At 43.6% G+C, this 14761-nt stretch overlaps 1 protein-coding gene across 1 annotated transcript in view; it reads left to right on the plus strand.

The window, feature by feature from the left end:
* Window positions 1-2612: 2612 nt before the first annotated feature.
* The window catches only part of LOC103356707 (GRB2-related adaptor protein 2-like), a 133833-nt gene continuing 121684 nt past the window's right edge, over window positions 2613-14761 (plus strand). Inside the window, exons 1-2 of the mRNA XM_008280956.1 lie at window positions 2613-2633; window positions 2906-3093. Of these exons, the coding sequence (XP_008279178.1) occupies window positions 2613-2633; window positions 2906-3093 (209 nt within the window). The remainder of the gene's footprint in view (window positions 2634-2905; window positions 3094-14761) is intronic.

Below are 14761 nucleotides of genomic sequence, written 5' to 3' on the forward strand. Positions count from 1 at the left end.
CCTAGATACTGAGTTGTGAGTGAGTGGATGATTTTGGCCACAGCCTTAATTTTCATGTATGAATTTTATTTGTAACTAACATCAGCACTAGCCAGGATCCCACATTGTGCATATATACAGGTTAAAAACTTTATTTTTGGAGTCAACTAGAAATATGTTTCCTGCTTTACTGTTATAAATGCAGTTTCTCATATATCACCCACCCTCTGATATGCTTCGTTTTACTTCCTGTCTCCTCCCTGAAAAGCCCAGTCAGCCCGACAAGGCTGGTTACATACGGCAAAGCCAGCTCTCCGAGGACGGGGACGTACAAGTGACACTCGAGAGGATATAACGGCAGACTGCGAGACAACTGCCCATTCTTTGTTTGAGGGTCTGCCAAACTAGCCACTAGGCAGGCATTATGCAAATGTACTACATGGTGAAGTAAATGAGTAAAAAAAGAAGAGCCAGGACTTCAAACGAGGCATCGCAGGCAGGTAAGGAGCAGCGTTTTCTGTGGGGAAAAAATAACTCCGGTTGGCGGTGACTTTGGGCTTTGTAACTTTGCCGAGCTTTTGCATGCCCAAAAAGCAGCTACGTGTCCCGCTGACAGATGGCATAAAAGCATAATGTGGGCTTCTTAAAGCCAAACCTGCCACTGCTCACTTTAGTCAGATAAAGGCCGCCTTGTTGCAAAAGGTCACATTGTTATTTGGGGGGGAAAAAAGAGATGCTAAAGAAAGGAAGGAAGTGAATTTCATATTGGCTGGTCTGCAGGTGGACTCCTCTCCACTGCACTGACGCTAAACAATAATGTGTTTAGCTCTGCCGCTGGATGCCAAAAGTCACAATGAAGCACTAATTGAGAATGCATCAGTGTTATGAAATGGAAATGAGATGGTTGTTTCACTAGAAAAGCCATTCAGCGTTATGATGCTTATAGCGACAGGCCCGCTTCAATTATCTGTTAATGCTACAGGCAGACACGTCACTTCTAGGTGGCATTAGTGTTTTATTTTTTTGTCTGTTTTGCTTTGAGAGTGGTTCTCCATACATAATGTTTTAGCTACTCAGAGTGTGGAGACCTTTTTGTTAGACACACATTTCCCTCAAAACCCTTCCTCAAGGGTGCAATATCAAACCAAACAGGACGACTGACCACACCAAGTGTTGACAGAAACCTTTTGCTGCCTGTAGACATATTTATGTCTGCGGATGCTCTTTGGCAAAAGCGTGAGTGATGTCGAGTGGAGAGCGGCAGACAATGTTGAAGAAAATGCATTTGAGCAGCCCTCTCCCAGCAAAAGTCCTTTTAAAATGCAAAGTGCAGGAGTTGGCGACATGTTAGTGCTCATTAGGGCCGGTGGGACAGGCGAGCTGCTGTTTGCTGTCTGCAGCCACACGCTTGTTTGGCTTTACTGCTACTGGCGTGAGTCGTCCTTTACAGCATAAGTAAGGTTCTTGGTGTTGTGAATGCGTCTAAAAGTTCCAAACTTCTGCCTTTGTTGAGGGACTTTAACAAGCTGGACTGTTCTGTGCGTCCCCAGTCTCTGGATGGCTGACGCACTGCATGATTTAGTTATTTGCGGCCTTGTTTTATGCAGATTTGCTCTTCCCGTTCTCTGCCCACTCACCGGTGCGTGCAGAGTCACACAATAAACACCACGCACTTGAAAGTGACACTAAACGCATACAGCAATCAGTCACAACTTAGAATCCGCTGACAGGTGAAGTGTATAACGTTGATTATCTTTTTACAATGCAATGTTCTGCTGGGAAACCTTGAGTTGTGGCGTGAATGCGGATGTTGCTTTGATGAGTGCCATCCATCTAAGTGCTGTTGTGTAACCTAAACAGCCCCAGGAAAGGTTTAACCCTTTATCGGCCAAGGAACCGTATATGGTAACTTCTGCAGACTTTAAATATGGTAGGGGACAGAATCATGTGACTTCATCCAGCCAATCAACGAAGGTCAGGCTACATCACAGCACAGTCACTGTGGCCTCTGACCAATCAGGAGTGAGCCAGAGAGGTATTCTGACAGAAGTTCCATAAGTCTGACTGGTGATTTGGAAATAAATGTTCCTTCATGTGGGTGGCTGTGGCTCAGGAGGTAGAGCAGTTGTCCTCTGACCGTAAGGTTGGTGGTTCGATCCCCTCCAAACTCAAAGTGTCCTTGGGCAAGACACTGAACCCAAAGTTGCTCCCAATGGCAGGCAGCACCTTGCATGGCAGCTCTGTTGCCATTGGTGTATGAATGTGTGTGTTAATGGGTGAATGAGAAACACATTGTAAAGCGCTTTGAGTGCCACTGAGGTAGAAAAGCGTTATATAAATGTAGTCCATTTACCATAAGTGCATTTTTTTTTTTTTGGCAACAATTTATCCACATCACATATTATTTGGATTTTTTATTTATTTATTTATTTTAAATCCTAGTAGGGTGATGAATGGTATATGGTCACTGCTTTGACTTTGAAGTCAATGTCCTCTTATATCCACCAATAACACTCCACGGTGGAAACTTTAGATTTCCAAGTATTTCAACGAGTGACCTCTAAAGGAACACAAAAAACACAACGAAGCCTTGACCCGACCTCCAAACCAACCTCAAGCACCCAAAAGATCCAATGCCAACCGTGGTGTTCCTGGTAGGAACGCCATTATTTTGAAATTCACTTCTGGCTATGCTTGATGTAGATTGTCGTGTGCTTTATGTTTGCAGGCTGAGCGGCTCTGACCATTGGAGGTGATTGTGGCCAATCAGCAATCAAGTGCTGGTTAAAGCCTGACGTCTCCTGCTTCCCAGTGCCAGGAGATTGAACTCCTCTCAGTTGTGCACTAGACTTTTTGAAGTCTTGAGTTTTTTATGCGTCTCAGTGCGAGTGCATCCTTAACCATGTGTCTCCCTCCGTCTCTCCAGCTGTCACCTCCACTGGGTTCCAGTCACGAGTTCCACCCGCTCAGCAGCAGCGCACCTCACCGAGCACAGCCGTCCTTCAGCGCTGATCCCTCGGATTCCCTCCCTCACCTGGCTACAGCGTCCACCAACCTACCCCGCTGGATCACCCCCCTGCCTCTGGGCTCACCCGTCACTCTCCCTCCCTGTTTGTAAGAAAACCACCTTTTCCACTATTGGCCAGCGTGTCCCGCCTCCTTCCATCCGGCGTGTCATCACACCAACATCCCGATTCCACAGGACGCCCTCAGACGTCTCCTTTCTGTGCAATGCACGGCACGTAGCTTTAACGATCCCAGTACAGTGGCCTGCTATTGAATATTTTGGGTTTTTTAATTCCTATGATAAATCACACAGGACCAAGAGTCAGTGAGACACGATAAATCAAAGAGGAGTCATTCTGAGTTTCCACCTTCACGTCACCGATCACCCTGTTTCAGCAAGATAACTCTTCATATCCATGATGACAGCGATACATTGCAATTCCAAAATGATTTGAAGCATCTTTCAGTCACTATTCCAGTAAAATGATTTGTGTTTTTAAAGAGAAATTCAATTATTTAGGCAATATTCCAGTCTTAAGGAACTCAGACTGAAGAAAAAAAATAAAAGAAAAAAGGCACAAAGATCAAGTGGAGGTCAGTTTTCATCCACTAGTGTCACATGTCGATGCGCATGTCGTTCCAAAGGTGCTTTAATTAATTAGATTGCTATCACCAGGAACAAAAGGGAGCAGCAGTGAACCCGAGGCAGACCTGAATCTTAACGGTCAGTCAAACATTAAAGATCAAATCCCACAATTATTAACCCTGAGGTGATGTTTTTAGGGGAATAATGTATGACGGCTCCCATTAATCTGTCAGAGATAATACGACCTCAGGCGCTAATATAATCGTAACAATTTCTGCCTTGAAAATCCACCAACAAAGTCTGAATGTGGTTGAACCCACTTAAGAAGGAGGGCAACAGGAGGAACAGTGTCCTCCTAATTATCATAAAACATAACTGCCTGTTCTGTGAGTGCTGCCGGTTTGCTCAAAACAAAATGTCAACAGATTTCCAAAAGTCAAAGACTAAGTGAAACTATTAATTTAAATTACCAAGAAGAAGAGAAGACATTAGCATGGTAACATTATTGTCATTGCCGGTGACCTGAAAAACTAAGAACTTATTCTGAAGAACATCGTGGTCAATGTGCACAGCTGACGCCAAACTAATGATTCATGTTGCTGAATCACAATGCTGAATAATATCCCTAATTTCACAGGGACAACAGACGGCGGCTTTTAAATAATGTTTACCTTTTGTTTTTCATGAGCAGACAAACAAATTACATCTTATTGCGAAGGTGGAACAAAATAATTGTTTTTCAAATGACAAGTCGGTCTTTCTACTGCGTTACATTTCAAGGGCCAACACAGTTAACAGTGGAGGGGTGAGGTTGCAGATTACATGTGGTAAATGATAAATGGTAAATGGACTGCACTTACAGAGAGCTTTTCTACATTAGCGGCACTCAAAGCGCTTTACAATGTGTTTCTCATTCACACACATTCATACAACAATGGTGGCAGAGCTGCCATGCAAGGTGCTGCCTGCCATTAGAAGCAGCTTCGGGTTCAGTGTCTTGCCCAAGGACACTTCGACTGTGGAGGGGCGGGGATTGGACCGCCAACCTTGCGATTGGAGGACAACTGCTCTACCACCTGAGCCACAGCCGCCATAGCGCTGATGTACGGAGCAGTGAGGCTCCACTTCAGATCCTGCAAGCTCAGATCATTGCCGCATGTCACTTTCTAACGCTCTTGTCTTCTGTGTCCTACCTGTCTCCACTGTCCCTATCGATAAAGGACAAAAAACCCCAAACCTCTCTCTCTCTATGTATGTATGTATACATATGTTAGTCTTAGACATAGGATAAAGAGGAAGATCAGAGTAGAGTCACTCTGTAGAGCAGCATCACTGTTCTTTGGCATCAAATACAGCCAACTAAGGTAGTTTGGCATCTGATTTTTGGGTGTACCGTTTAGAGGTTTTCCAGGCACCCCCAACTGGCAGAAGACCCCAGGGTGGACCCAGAGCTTGCCTACATTATTACACATCCATCCATCCATTATCTATACACCACTTAATCCTCACTAGGGTCATGGGGGGCTGGAGTCTATTCCAGCTGACTCAGGGTGAAGGCAGGTTCACCTGGACAGGTCACCAGTCTATCACAGGGCTACACTTAGAGACAGACAACCAAGCACACTCACATTCACACCTACGGACAATTTAGAATCACCAATTAACCTCAACATGTTTTTGGACTGTGTGAGAGGAAGCCAGAGAACCCGGAGAGAACCCACGCTGCACGGGGAGAACATGCAAACTCCACGCAGAAAGATCCCAGGGCGAACCACCAACATCCTCGCTGCGAGGCAACAGTGCTACCAACTGCGCCACCTTGCAGCCCATGATTACATATGTGACCATTAAATACCGTAGGATCCCTCAGGAGAAACAGGAAAACCTTCCTGGGGAGAGGGACGCATTGAATACCCTGCGTAACCCGCTGCCATCGTGACCCAACCCCAGATAAGCACAAGAAAATGGGTGAATGCACCTCGCTTATGTATGAGCACATTTTTTCCCACATTTTTTTAAACCTTGTTAACAAATCCATATGATTTTTATTATATGCTGAGAGACACATCATGAGCAAAAATAGCAGTACGTGCTATGGCTGAGCATTTCCACCATGAAGCTGCAGTGGATCAACGACAGTCTCAGAAACATTGATTTATTTTAAACGTAACAAAGCTAAAGAAACAGTCCTGTCAGTTAGCTGAGTTGGGACTAGTTATATCATTCTTCTTCTTCTTCAGAGTTAGTTACCGGTTTGAACCTGTATGACTAAAATACTCCAATATTACAACCTGCCAGTGTGTAGCAAAGAGTAGATTTAGGTGAGCTGGTGTGCTCAAGCTGCAGTGAGCAATGTAGGGGTGAGAGGTGGGGACTTCTAAATATGTCATGTTTATACACAGAGAAGTCTGGTTAGGGCTTTAGTCAGTGACTGTAGAGGGACTTTAATAAACTGTGCTTTGAAGACACCAAACCTAATTTCCTGCCTTAGATATGTTGGTTTAGTACTCAGCTAAAAGGCAATAAAACGAGATGATGTCGTTAACCCTGACTGACGCATACGTGTGATTCACGACACGTCAGGCGCGGATCGGCCTTTACTGATCACATGTCAGCAGCCAGCCTCTATAACACAGACTTGTGCAAAGGGTCACAATAAACAGTTCAACTCGTAACCTGTCATGACAGAAAAGGGAGGGAGGGGCATTTGAAGTGCACACACACACACACACACACACACACACACACACACATCGACACACACACACTCAAACTGTCGTCTGTGCAGTGAATTAGTTTGTAAAGATTGAAAAAAAGAAGATTTATTGGTTTTTGAGCACTAATCAGGCTAATGCAGAAGCCTGACAGCAGATATCGTTTCTTGCACAACCACACACACATTCACACACTCCCGGCTCACTGGCAATGCTCACGGGGACTTGACTCATTTATTCAGTGTGTATATATTTCATAAACATACCGATGCTTCACAACAATAAATATACATGAGGGTCAAAGCGAGGCTGGTGAATGTCTGAAGCTCCTGTATGGAATGTTTAATGTGTATGAGAGCGTGTTCGTGTATAATGGTATGTGTGTTCTGGCTAGTGTTTGAGGCTTATTGTTTGCATTTCATATTCTCATGTCCGCGTGTTGTTCTTGGCCTGTAGAGCAATCGCTGCCGCGAGTTCAACTGCGGTATACTAAGTGATTCCTTTCAACTCAACAAAGAAAATGGTCACATCACAGCCACGATCAGTGCTTTGTACTGTCCTAAACTCAAGATCAGTGGTCAAAAGCTTTACTTTTAAAGCTTATCTGTAACTGTAAGTGTGTTTAAATCGGCAGACGATGGCATATTTGGCATCTTATCGACATAACATGTTAATGCTGTAAAGTGTTGCTCGCTGGTGTTTCAACCATTCAAACCCAACTGGTGCCACTTGATGTACCTGATCGTTCTCGCTTGTGAAAATGATTCTAATCACAACAACTGAACTTATAGATGGATGTAACAGCAAAGAACAAAACCCTATAAATACCAGAGTTTGGCTTTGAAAGGGCACTAAAGTTTAGGAGCTCACAGGAGACTGATGACGGACTCGACCCTGCCTTGTAGATATAAACATCCTTCAGTCTTTCCACTATGATCTGAAGTAGTCAGCCGATGAACCATATTGTGTCTGAGATATAATTTCAGTGGCACTCTTGTCACATCTTCTTCTTTTTTTTTTTGTCAAACAAGTGACTTTTTACGTAGGTGAAGCCGTGTTCCGCATCTGTCGTGCTATTGTGGCTGTTAGATCGTGTTTTAATCTGTTTAATACAAACTGTTGGTGACTGAAAGCTCACCGCTCCATCTGGAAAATGTCTTCTATCACCAGCTGTTTCAAAGAGAAATGTACATAGTGAATATACAACATACTGTAGTAGCTCTGGTGTTGGTGTGTTTGAACTGTCATTGGTTAGCAAGCTAGGATTATTGGTTGCCTCACGTTTGCATCTTGGGTTGAAAAAGCAAACTTCTTCTACATTAAGAACTGCTAAAAAAAAAAGTAATTCTGCTGATTGGTTGCTACCTCAGTAAGCCCACAAGGAAGCCGTACTTCCACTTAACACTATGGCACTTTTATTTGCACCAAAAAGCTGATGTTAACCTCTGAGCACCTCACAGAATCTCAGAGACTCAATGGGCTTGAGTGCATTTCAAAGACCTAATAGAAAAAAGGCAGAATATACAAAGACAAACACCAGCCACAGATCTGCCGCAACATTAAAACCACCTGCTTAATTCTGGTCAGGTCCTCCTTATGGCACCAAAACAGCTTCGAACCACTGAGGCATGGACCGTACAAGACCTCTGATGGTGTCCTGGGTTATCAGGCACTAAGATGGTAGCAGCAGATCCCTAAGGTCCTGAAAGTTGTAAGGTGGGGCCCCCATGGGAAGGACTTGTTTATCTGGCACATGCCACAGATGCCGACTCCGGATGAAGCGGTAGAAGATGGATGGATGGATGGATGGATGGATGGATGGATGGATGGATGCCACAGATGCTTGATCATACTGAAATCGGGGGAATCTGGAGGCCGAGTCAACACACTGAAATCCTTTTCATGTTTCTCAAACCATTTCTGAACAACGTTTACAGGTGGCACGGTACACTATTATGCTGAAAGAGCCATCAGGGAATACTGTCGCCATGCAGTGTGCAACAGTTAGGTAGGTGGTTTGTGTCTGGCATGCAACATAAATGCCAGAACCGCAAGTTTCCCAGGAGAACATAGCCCGCAGCATCACTCTGTCCTGCTGTCATCTTTTCCCCAGATAAATTCTGACACCTTTCACTCATAGCTAGCATTGAGGTTTTTCAACACACAGGGCGGCCTTCCAGCCTCACAGGCATCAATGAGCCATTGGCGCCCACGACCCTGTCACTGGGTCACCAGTTGTCGTTCCCTGGTCCACTTTTGGTCGGTACTAACCAACGCATACTGGAAACACCTCGCAACCCCTGCTGTTGTGGAACTTTCGTCAAAGTCGTTCAGTTCCTGACACTGTTTGTGCCTCCAACATGTCAACTTCGAGACCTGACTGTTCACTTGCTGCTTAATATATTCCACCCCTCGTCAGCTGCCATTGTAACGAGATAATCACTGCTATTCACTTAACCTCAGTGGTTTAAATGTTGTGGCTGGCTGATGTATGTGTGGTTTTAACTCCTAACGTTACCACCTAGTAGACTTGCCATGGTGGGGATGTGAGGCCCGATAAGTGAAACTGCAAAGCAATGAGCACAGATAACCCACTAAACCACATACTGACATACCTACATATGCGCTTTCAGCCAGTGGCTACAGTGTCGGGAGCTAATCGCGAGCTGTTTTGATGTGACACAGATCCTCATTAGCGAGTTTCAGACCTTACTGAAGGCTTAATGGCCCATGGGCTCACTTAGACGCAGGCGCGTACACACACACAAACTCACACTGATCATATTTTTATTACACACAAACTCATCAGGACCCAACTGTAAGACAGATGAACACACTCTAACGGACCCATACACACTCATTAGGACTGTGCCGCGCACCCACACAGCCTCCGACCAGCACACACATCCAACTGCAGGCACCAAAAAAGCAAACATGGCAGGCTCGTAATGATGTTGGCTAACTCAGATGAAAGGCTTCAGCGGGCCCACTGGAGCCCAGTGCTGCTCCCACTATCCCCCATTGACATTTCCTTCAGCTAACAACACAAGCCGTTTGCTCATCGACTTTCCCATAGAGAAACAAACACTGACAAACGAGCGCTTATCCTCGTTCACGCCAAGCATGCACACATGCTCGGCTCAGAAATTGATTTTTAAGCCACTGAAAAAAGGAGGTGAGCAAAAGGAGGAGCGCTGACAGCGAGGGGGTTCAACTCTCCGCGGAGCTTCACAGGTGGAGCGAGGCGTTAACGTTTATGTAAGCGCTATGGAAATAGAATAAATGCTCGGAACCAGGTGTTAACACTTTCATCTATTCTGGATTTAATTGTAGGCCTCAAAAAAAAAGTTACAGAAGATTATGTGAAGCTGATTAATTTGTCGAAGTTGATTCGCTCACTCGGCGCCGTGAATGAGCGGTGATTTCTTTTGTTCCTGACTGCTGATTTGTCGTTCTTGTTAAGACTTGTACCATTAATTATCCAAGCAGCAGGAAGCTTGTAGTACTCTAGAAACAGTGCTGCTGCTGTAGTCAAACACCTTCGTAGTGCCCAAAGCAAAACCATTACTTGTTGACAAAATGTACACACTCATTCAAAATAGAAAAAAAACACCAGCGTAAATGAGTTTTTTTTCCAGGCAATTTTCAACCTAATTACAGTCTATTCTGACTCTTAAATAAGTGCCAATGAGAGCGATTGCTGGAGATGGTTTATTAATGTATTCTTTTCAGACAGCAAGGGGGCCATGTGAATACACAACTTGTGGATTAGGAAAATTCAATTATTTCAGTCTTAATTGGAAAACACAAAACGTAGAAAACACAGCGAAACAATTATTCGTCTATCCATCTATCCATTGATGAAACTGTTTCAGAGCCCCGGGTGGGCGAATCTACTTTAAATGCATCATATCTGTCTGTTAAACACAACATTAACAGCATGTTTAAACTGTTTTTAATTCATGATGAAGGCCAAATTGCTGTTTAGCTGAAGGTGAAACAAAACAATACTCTTAATGGCAAATGGTGGATCTTTATTCGCATTTTTGGGGCTGCAGCGTTCTCAATTTTTGTGTCTTTTCTCAGATCTCAACTAAACAAGCCACAATAGTATTTTCTTCATCCCATCAGAAATAAATGGTCTTCCTGGAGTTTTACCATAGACTGTATAAAAGATGGACGTAGCTACCATGACGTCACCCGTTGGTTTCTGCACTGAGAAAATGAAGCCAGGGTTTTGCTACTTCCTGGTTGACATCTTAAATCGTCGGAGGGGGGCGGAGCCATAGGAGCAGCGATTGGTCAGACGGATTGAGAGGCGGGCCCTCTCTGCCCGCCCACATTTACCGCCTTCTGCTCGCTTCGTCTGTATGGTCGCTGCCGGCTGTCACTCAAGCCAGCCACGCCCCTTGCCCCGCAAAATGTTGACAATTTTTTTAAAATTCAGTATTGATTTATTTTCAGATTGGCCACCTGATCTCTGGACTTGACTATGAAAGCTAATAAGAAAAAAATCCTGAGCTGGAGGAATGCGGTATTTGGTGATCTGTGATCACTTCTTTTCCAATTCAAGTCTATGGGAGCCAGGGCTTTTTGGAGCCAGCAACTACCGGACGTAGTGATATTGCAGGTTTTTGACACTTCCAGGTTGGCTTCATTTTTCAGGGCCGGTTGCTACGTCCGTCTTTTATACAGTCTATGAGTTTTACTGATTTCTCACCTGTCTCTCCTAACTACCTCCACAACCACCACTTAAGGAGAATCAAGGAGCAAAAAAATAAACAAATCAAAGACAAATGATCCCCTTAAGTTTGAGGGAAAACAGAAGAAAAGGAGAGCAAAAGTTATTCTGCTGTGCTCACAGGCTTCCCAGAGTTTTCTCCAAACAGCTTTACGGAGCAAGAAACACACAAATGAGAGTAAAATCCAGCCGACACAGGACGAGAGGAGGGAACATCACGGCTGTAACTCAAAGAGAGAGGCGACTATTTCCACCTACAGCCAATGCAGGATCACACATCAGCCTATGCATGACAAACAGAGAGAACATGGAAACTCCACACAGAAAGGCTGCAGCTCGCCAAAAAGCCAGAAATTGCTGTGAGAGAACCAAGCTTAAAACTGCATCACTGTGTCACCATGTGAAGCTATCATCATGCATAGAACTTTTTTTTTTTTTGGAATAAAATTTCCATCCAAAGAGATGTGCGCTGAACAGGAAAATAAAAAGAAGCATTGAACATACCAGCATTGTTCTCTTTACTGAGCTGTGATGCATTATCATAATAAAGCATCCGTATTGTTCCACTTTTTAGCAAATAAAATGTCTCATGAGTCTTGTTTTTAATTTTTCCGCTCAATATACAGTCATGACTCGATAATACGACACTAAATGTAAAACCTTCTTTTATTACTGTTGAGCTGCTGTTGTCCTACACGATTGGCCGCTTATATTTTTCACCTCCAAGTTTTTAGGTCATACAAAACCAAACACAGTGAACTTTCACCATACGGTCCCTTTGAGAACATCACCATCAAGCTACATAGAAAATGAACCAAACTCGTGCAGTGCCAGCTGTCACAGTCAGGGGTTAAACTCTAAAAAAGGACCAAAGAAATGGCCACTGTTCGTCCAAATGACTTTAAACTCAACACTGCACTTAAATGTATTCCCAGCAGTGCACCTGCCGAGTATGAAGTTGATCAGATGTACAGAGATATGCAACAAACAGACACATCCAGACCGAGATTATTTCATGAAAAAGTGAGATTTGTGGCAAATGGTTAAGACGGAAAGCTTTGTAGAACTCAGAAATGAGACAACAGATAAAAAGTTGAAACTTCAATTTTTCAGAAAGAAAAAAGAGCATTTTAAGATCTTAAGTTGGGCTCAGGCTGAGACAAGAGAGAAAGGATATTTCTCAGGAGATGAATTTAAAGATGAAGCAGGAGAAAACGTCACACTGATATTACATTAAGTTCAGTTATATGCAGTAGAAAAAGGTTGGACAAAGAAGAACTCTATCCTTGACTATTTCTTTCCTCTGAGGAGTACAGTACGTGGAGTTTAATAACCGAAGGACGCGACCCACAGACAGGCTGCCTTTAGAGGAGAAAATCCTGGGAAGTATTTTGAACAGAACAGACGTATTCACTCTGGTTCTATTCCAACCGATCAACCAATGCCATGTTTAGAAAAGTCCCGATCTGTTTTCAAGACAAAAACTTCTATGGGAAAGCAACCTTGATTTTGAGGAATGTCGACTATTAGAGGAAATGCATTTTAAAAGCTGAGACGACTAAATGGCTTGTTAGCAGCGTAATGCATCAGAAGTCCTTGATGCTTTGAGGAATTCCTCAAGAGCAACCAAGAACTGAACGGCTTTATCGATGCCTTTCGTTGTGGCTGCTGACAAATGCTTTTAATAGACTAATAAATTCATGTTCCCTTCAAAATATACAGTGTGCAGGAGTAAAACAACCTAATTAGGATGCGATGATAGACTTGATGATGCACTTGTTTTATTCACAGATGCGGCGCTCACACGCTCCACTTGTGGCGGAATTAGCGGCCGCGGCTGAACCATATATCTGCTGTTGGTCATATCTCTTCTGTCAGCGCGTCTCTGCTCTGGATTCCCCCACCAGCCAGCTGGCTTCTGTCCATAAACTGCAATTAGCTCATCGTCTCCATCTTCTAACGGCTTCAAACCGAGAAGACTCTGCCGAGGACTAAGCAGCTGTTTGGCTGCAGTGGCTGCGCGGAGAACAAATCATTTCCACATAAACACACTCCTGCGCTATCTCAGCAACATTTCCCTCTCGGGTGAGGAACACGTGCGATGGCCTCTGGGCTCGCTGCTATTCAGGGAGTCAGTACTACCAGTTAGGGCTTCAATGATTCGCTCAAAGCGTTTGGACTGTATCGCTGACGACGGGGGTGCTTCATGCTTATGATGTGTGTGCGCAAGTACGTATGTAGGTATGCCAGCTCTGTAGGTGTTGATGAGTAGTTGGCAGGATTTTGTGAAGCTACATGTGGTTTATGTGTGTGGGCACGATATTTTTTTTGTCTTTGTGCATTTTCTCATCAACAAGTCTGCCTGTGTGTTCATGATTGGACGCTTTGGGCCTCATCTATCACCACTAACTACCGCAAACTGTGCAAAAATGGACAAAATACGACTGTATCTGTCTGTATCACACAAATGTCTGTTTCCTAAATTACACCACTACTCAGTGGAACTCATTTTCTGCATTCAATAACTTGTGCTGACATTTGCACTTGTTGAACTTTTATTTACGTTTAGCTGCTGGTAAAATGAATTCATATTTTAAGTGTGATAATAGTAACTTAATTTGTACAGTACCTTTTAAAGCACACAGGTACAAAGTGCTTTAAAGTAAAAAATAAAGAAGATAAAACTATTAAAAAACAGTGCGATCCCATAAAAACACAGTGGAATTGTAAAAATAAAAGCAGCAGTCAAGCAAAGTATGATTTGTATCTTGAACTTACAGTTCAGCAAAAAGTCTGCACTGTGTGCGAAGCTGTTAAATACCTACATTAGTCCACAGTGTGAGACATAATTTCACAAAAACGGCAGCAAACTTGTTGGAACATTTTTTGGGGAAATTTATGAGGCAGAACTTGTTACCGTAGCAGCCTTGAAAACAGCCAGAGCTCTGTGTGTGGCTGTTACACAAAAGTATTTTAACACAAACTATGATCTTTATAACAGACCAAACCAAACACAGTCGTGACTCGATAATCCAACACTAAATGTAAAACCTTCTTTTATGTCGGATAGCAAGGCTGTCGGATTGTCAAGACGGAGGTCGAGATACAAGGAGGGCTCCGAAGTGGCCGGAACGCACAGGCAGTATTTGGCTGCTAATGCCAGTTTAGGATAGTGATCACAGTTCTGTTGCCACCATCAGTGTTTACTTCCATAAACACTGAGCACACTCGCTGCGTGTGACGTCGTTGTTTCCTCTTCTTCGCATGTGGGACACTTTTGGGTCGTATGAAGTTCACACAGCAGATCACATACAAGTCGCATTTAATTGGAAATGTGAAGGAACTCGCAAAGAAATCGAATTGAGCATTAAGTCCTGCAGTCTGAACGTAGCCAATCTGTGGGATTGTTCAGTCAGATAATACGCCGTTATCCTGATTGGTGACATAAAATGTCATGTCAGAGTCAGAATCCAAGGCTGTCGGTATGTTAAGGCTGTTTTTAATGGGTTCTGATTGTTTTTTTTCTAAAAACCTGTCGGATAGCAAGGTTTTTGGATTGTTAAGGGTCGGATTATCGAGTCACGACTGTACTTTTGTTGCTTAACAAAATAAATGTGAAATGTAAACCAAAGCAAGGTAAAGCAAAGTACAGTGCAAATGGTTCCACAAACGACCCAAACTCTTCAGAGTGAAAGTTATTGTTTTAAAGGCCACCGTCTATCCAACCTCCCGGAC

The sequence above is a fragment of the Stegastes partitus genome, unplaced genomic scaffold (assembly GCF_000690725.1).
Source record: "Stegastes partitus isolate 25-593 unplaced genomic scaffold, Stegastes_partitus-1.0.2 Scaffold215, whole genome shotgun sequence".
Classification (NCBI taxonomy): Eukaryota; Metazoa; Chordata; class Actinopteri; family Pomacentridae; genus Stegastes; species Stegastes partitus.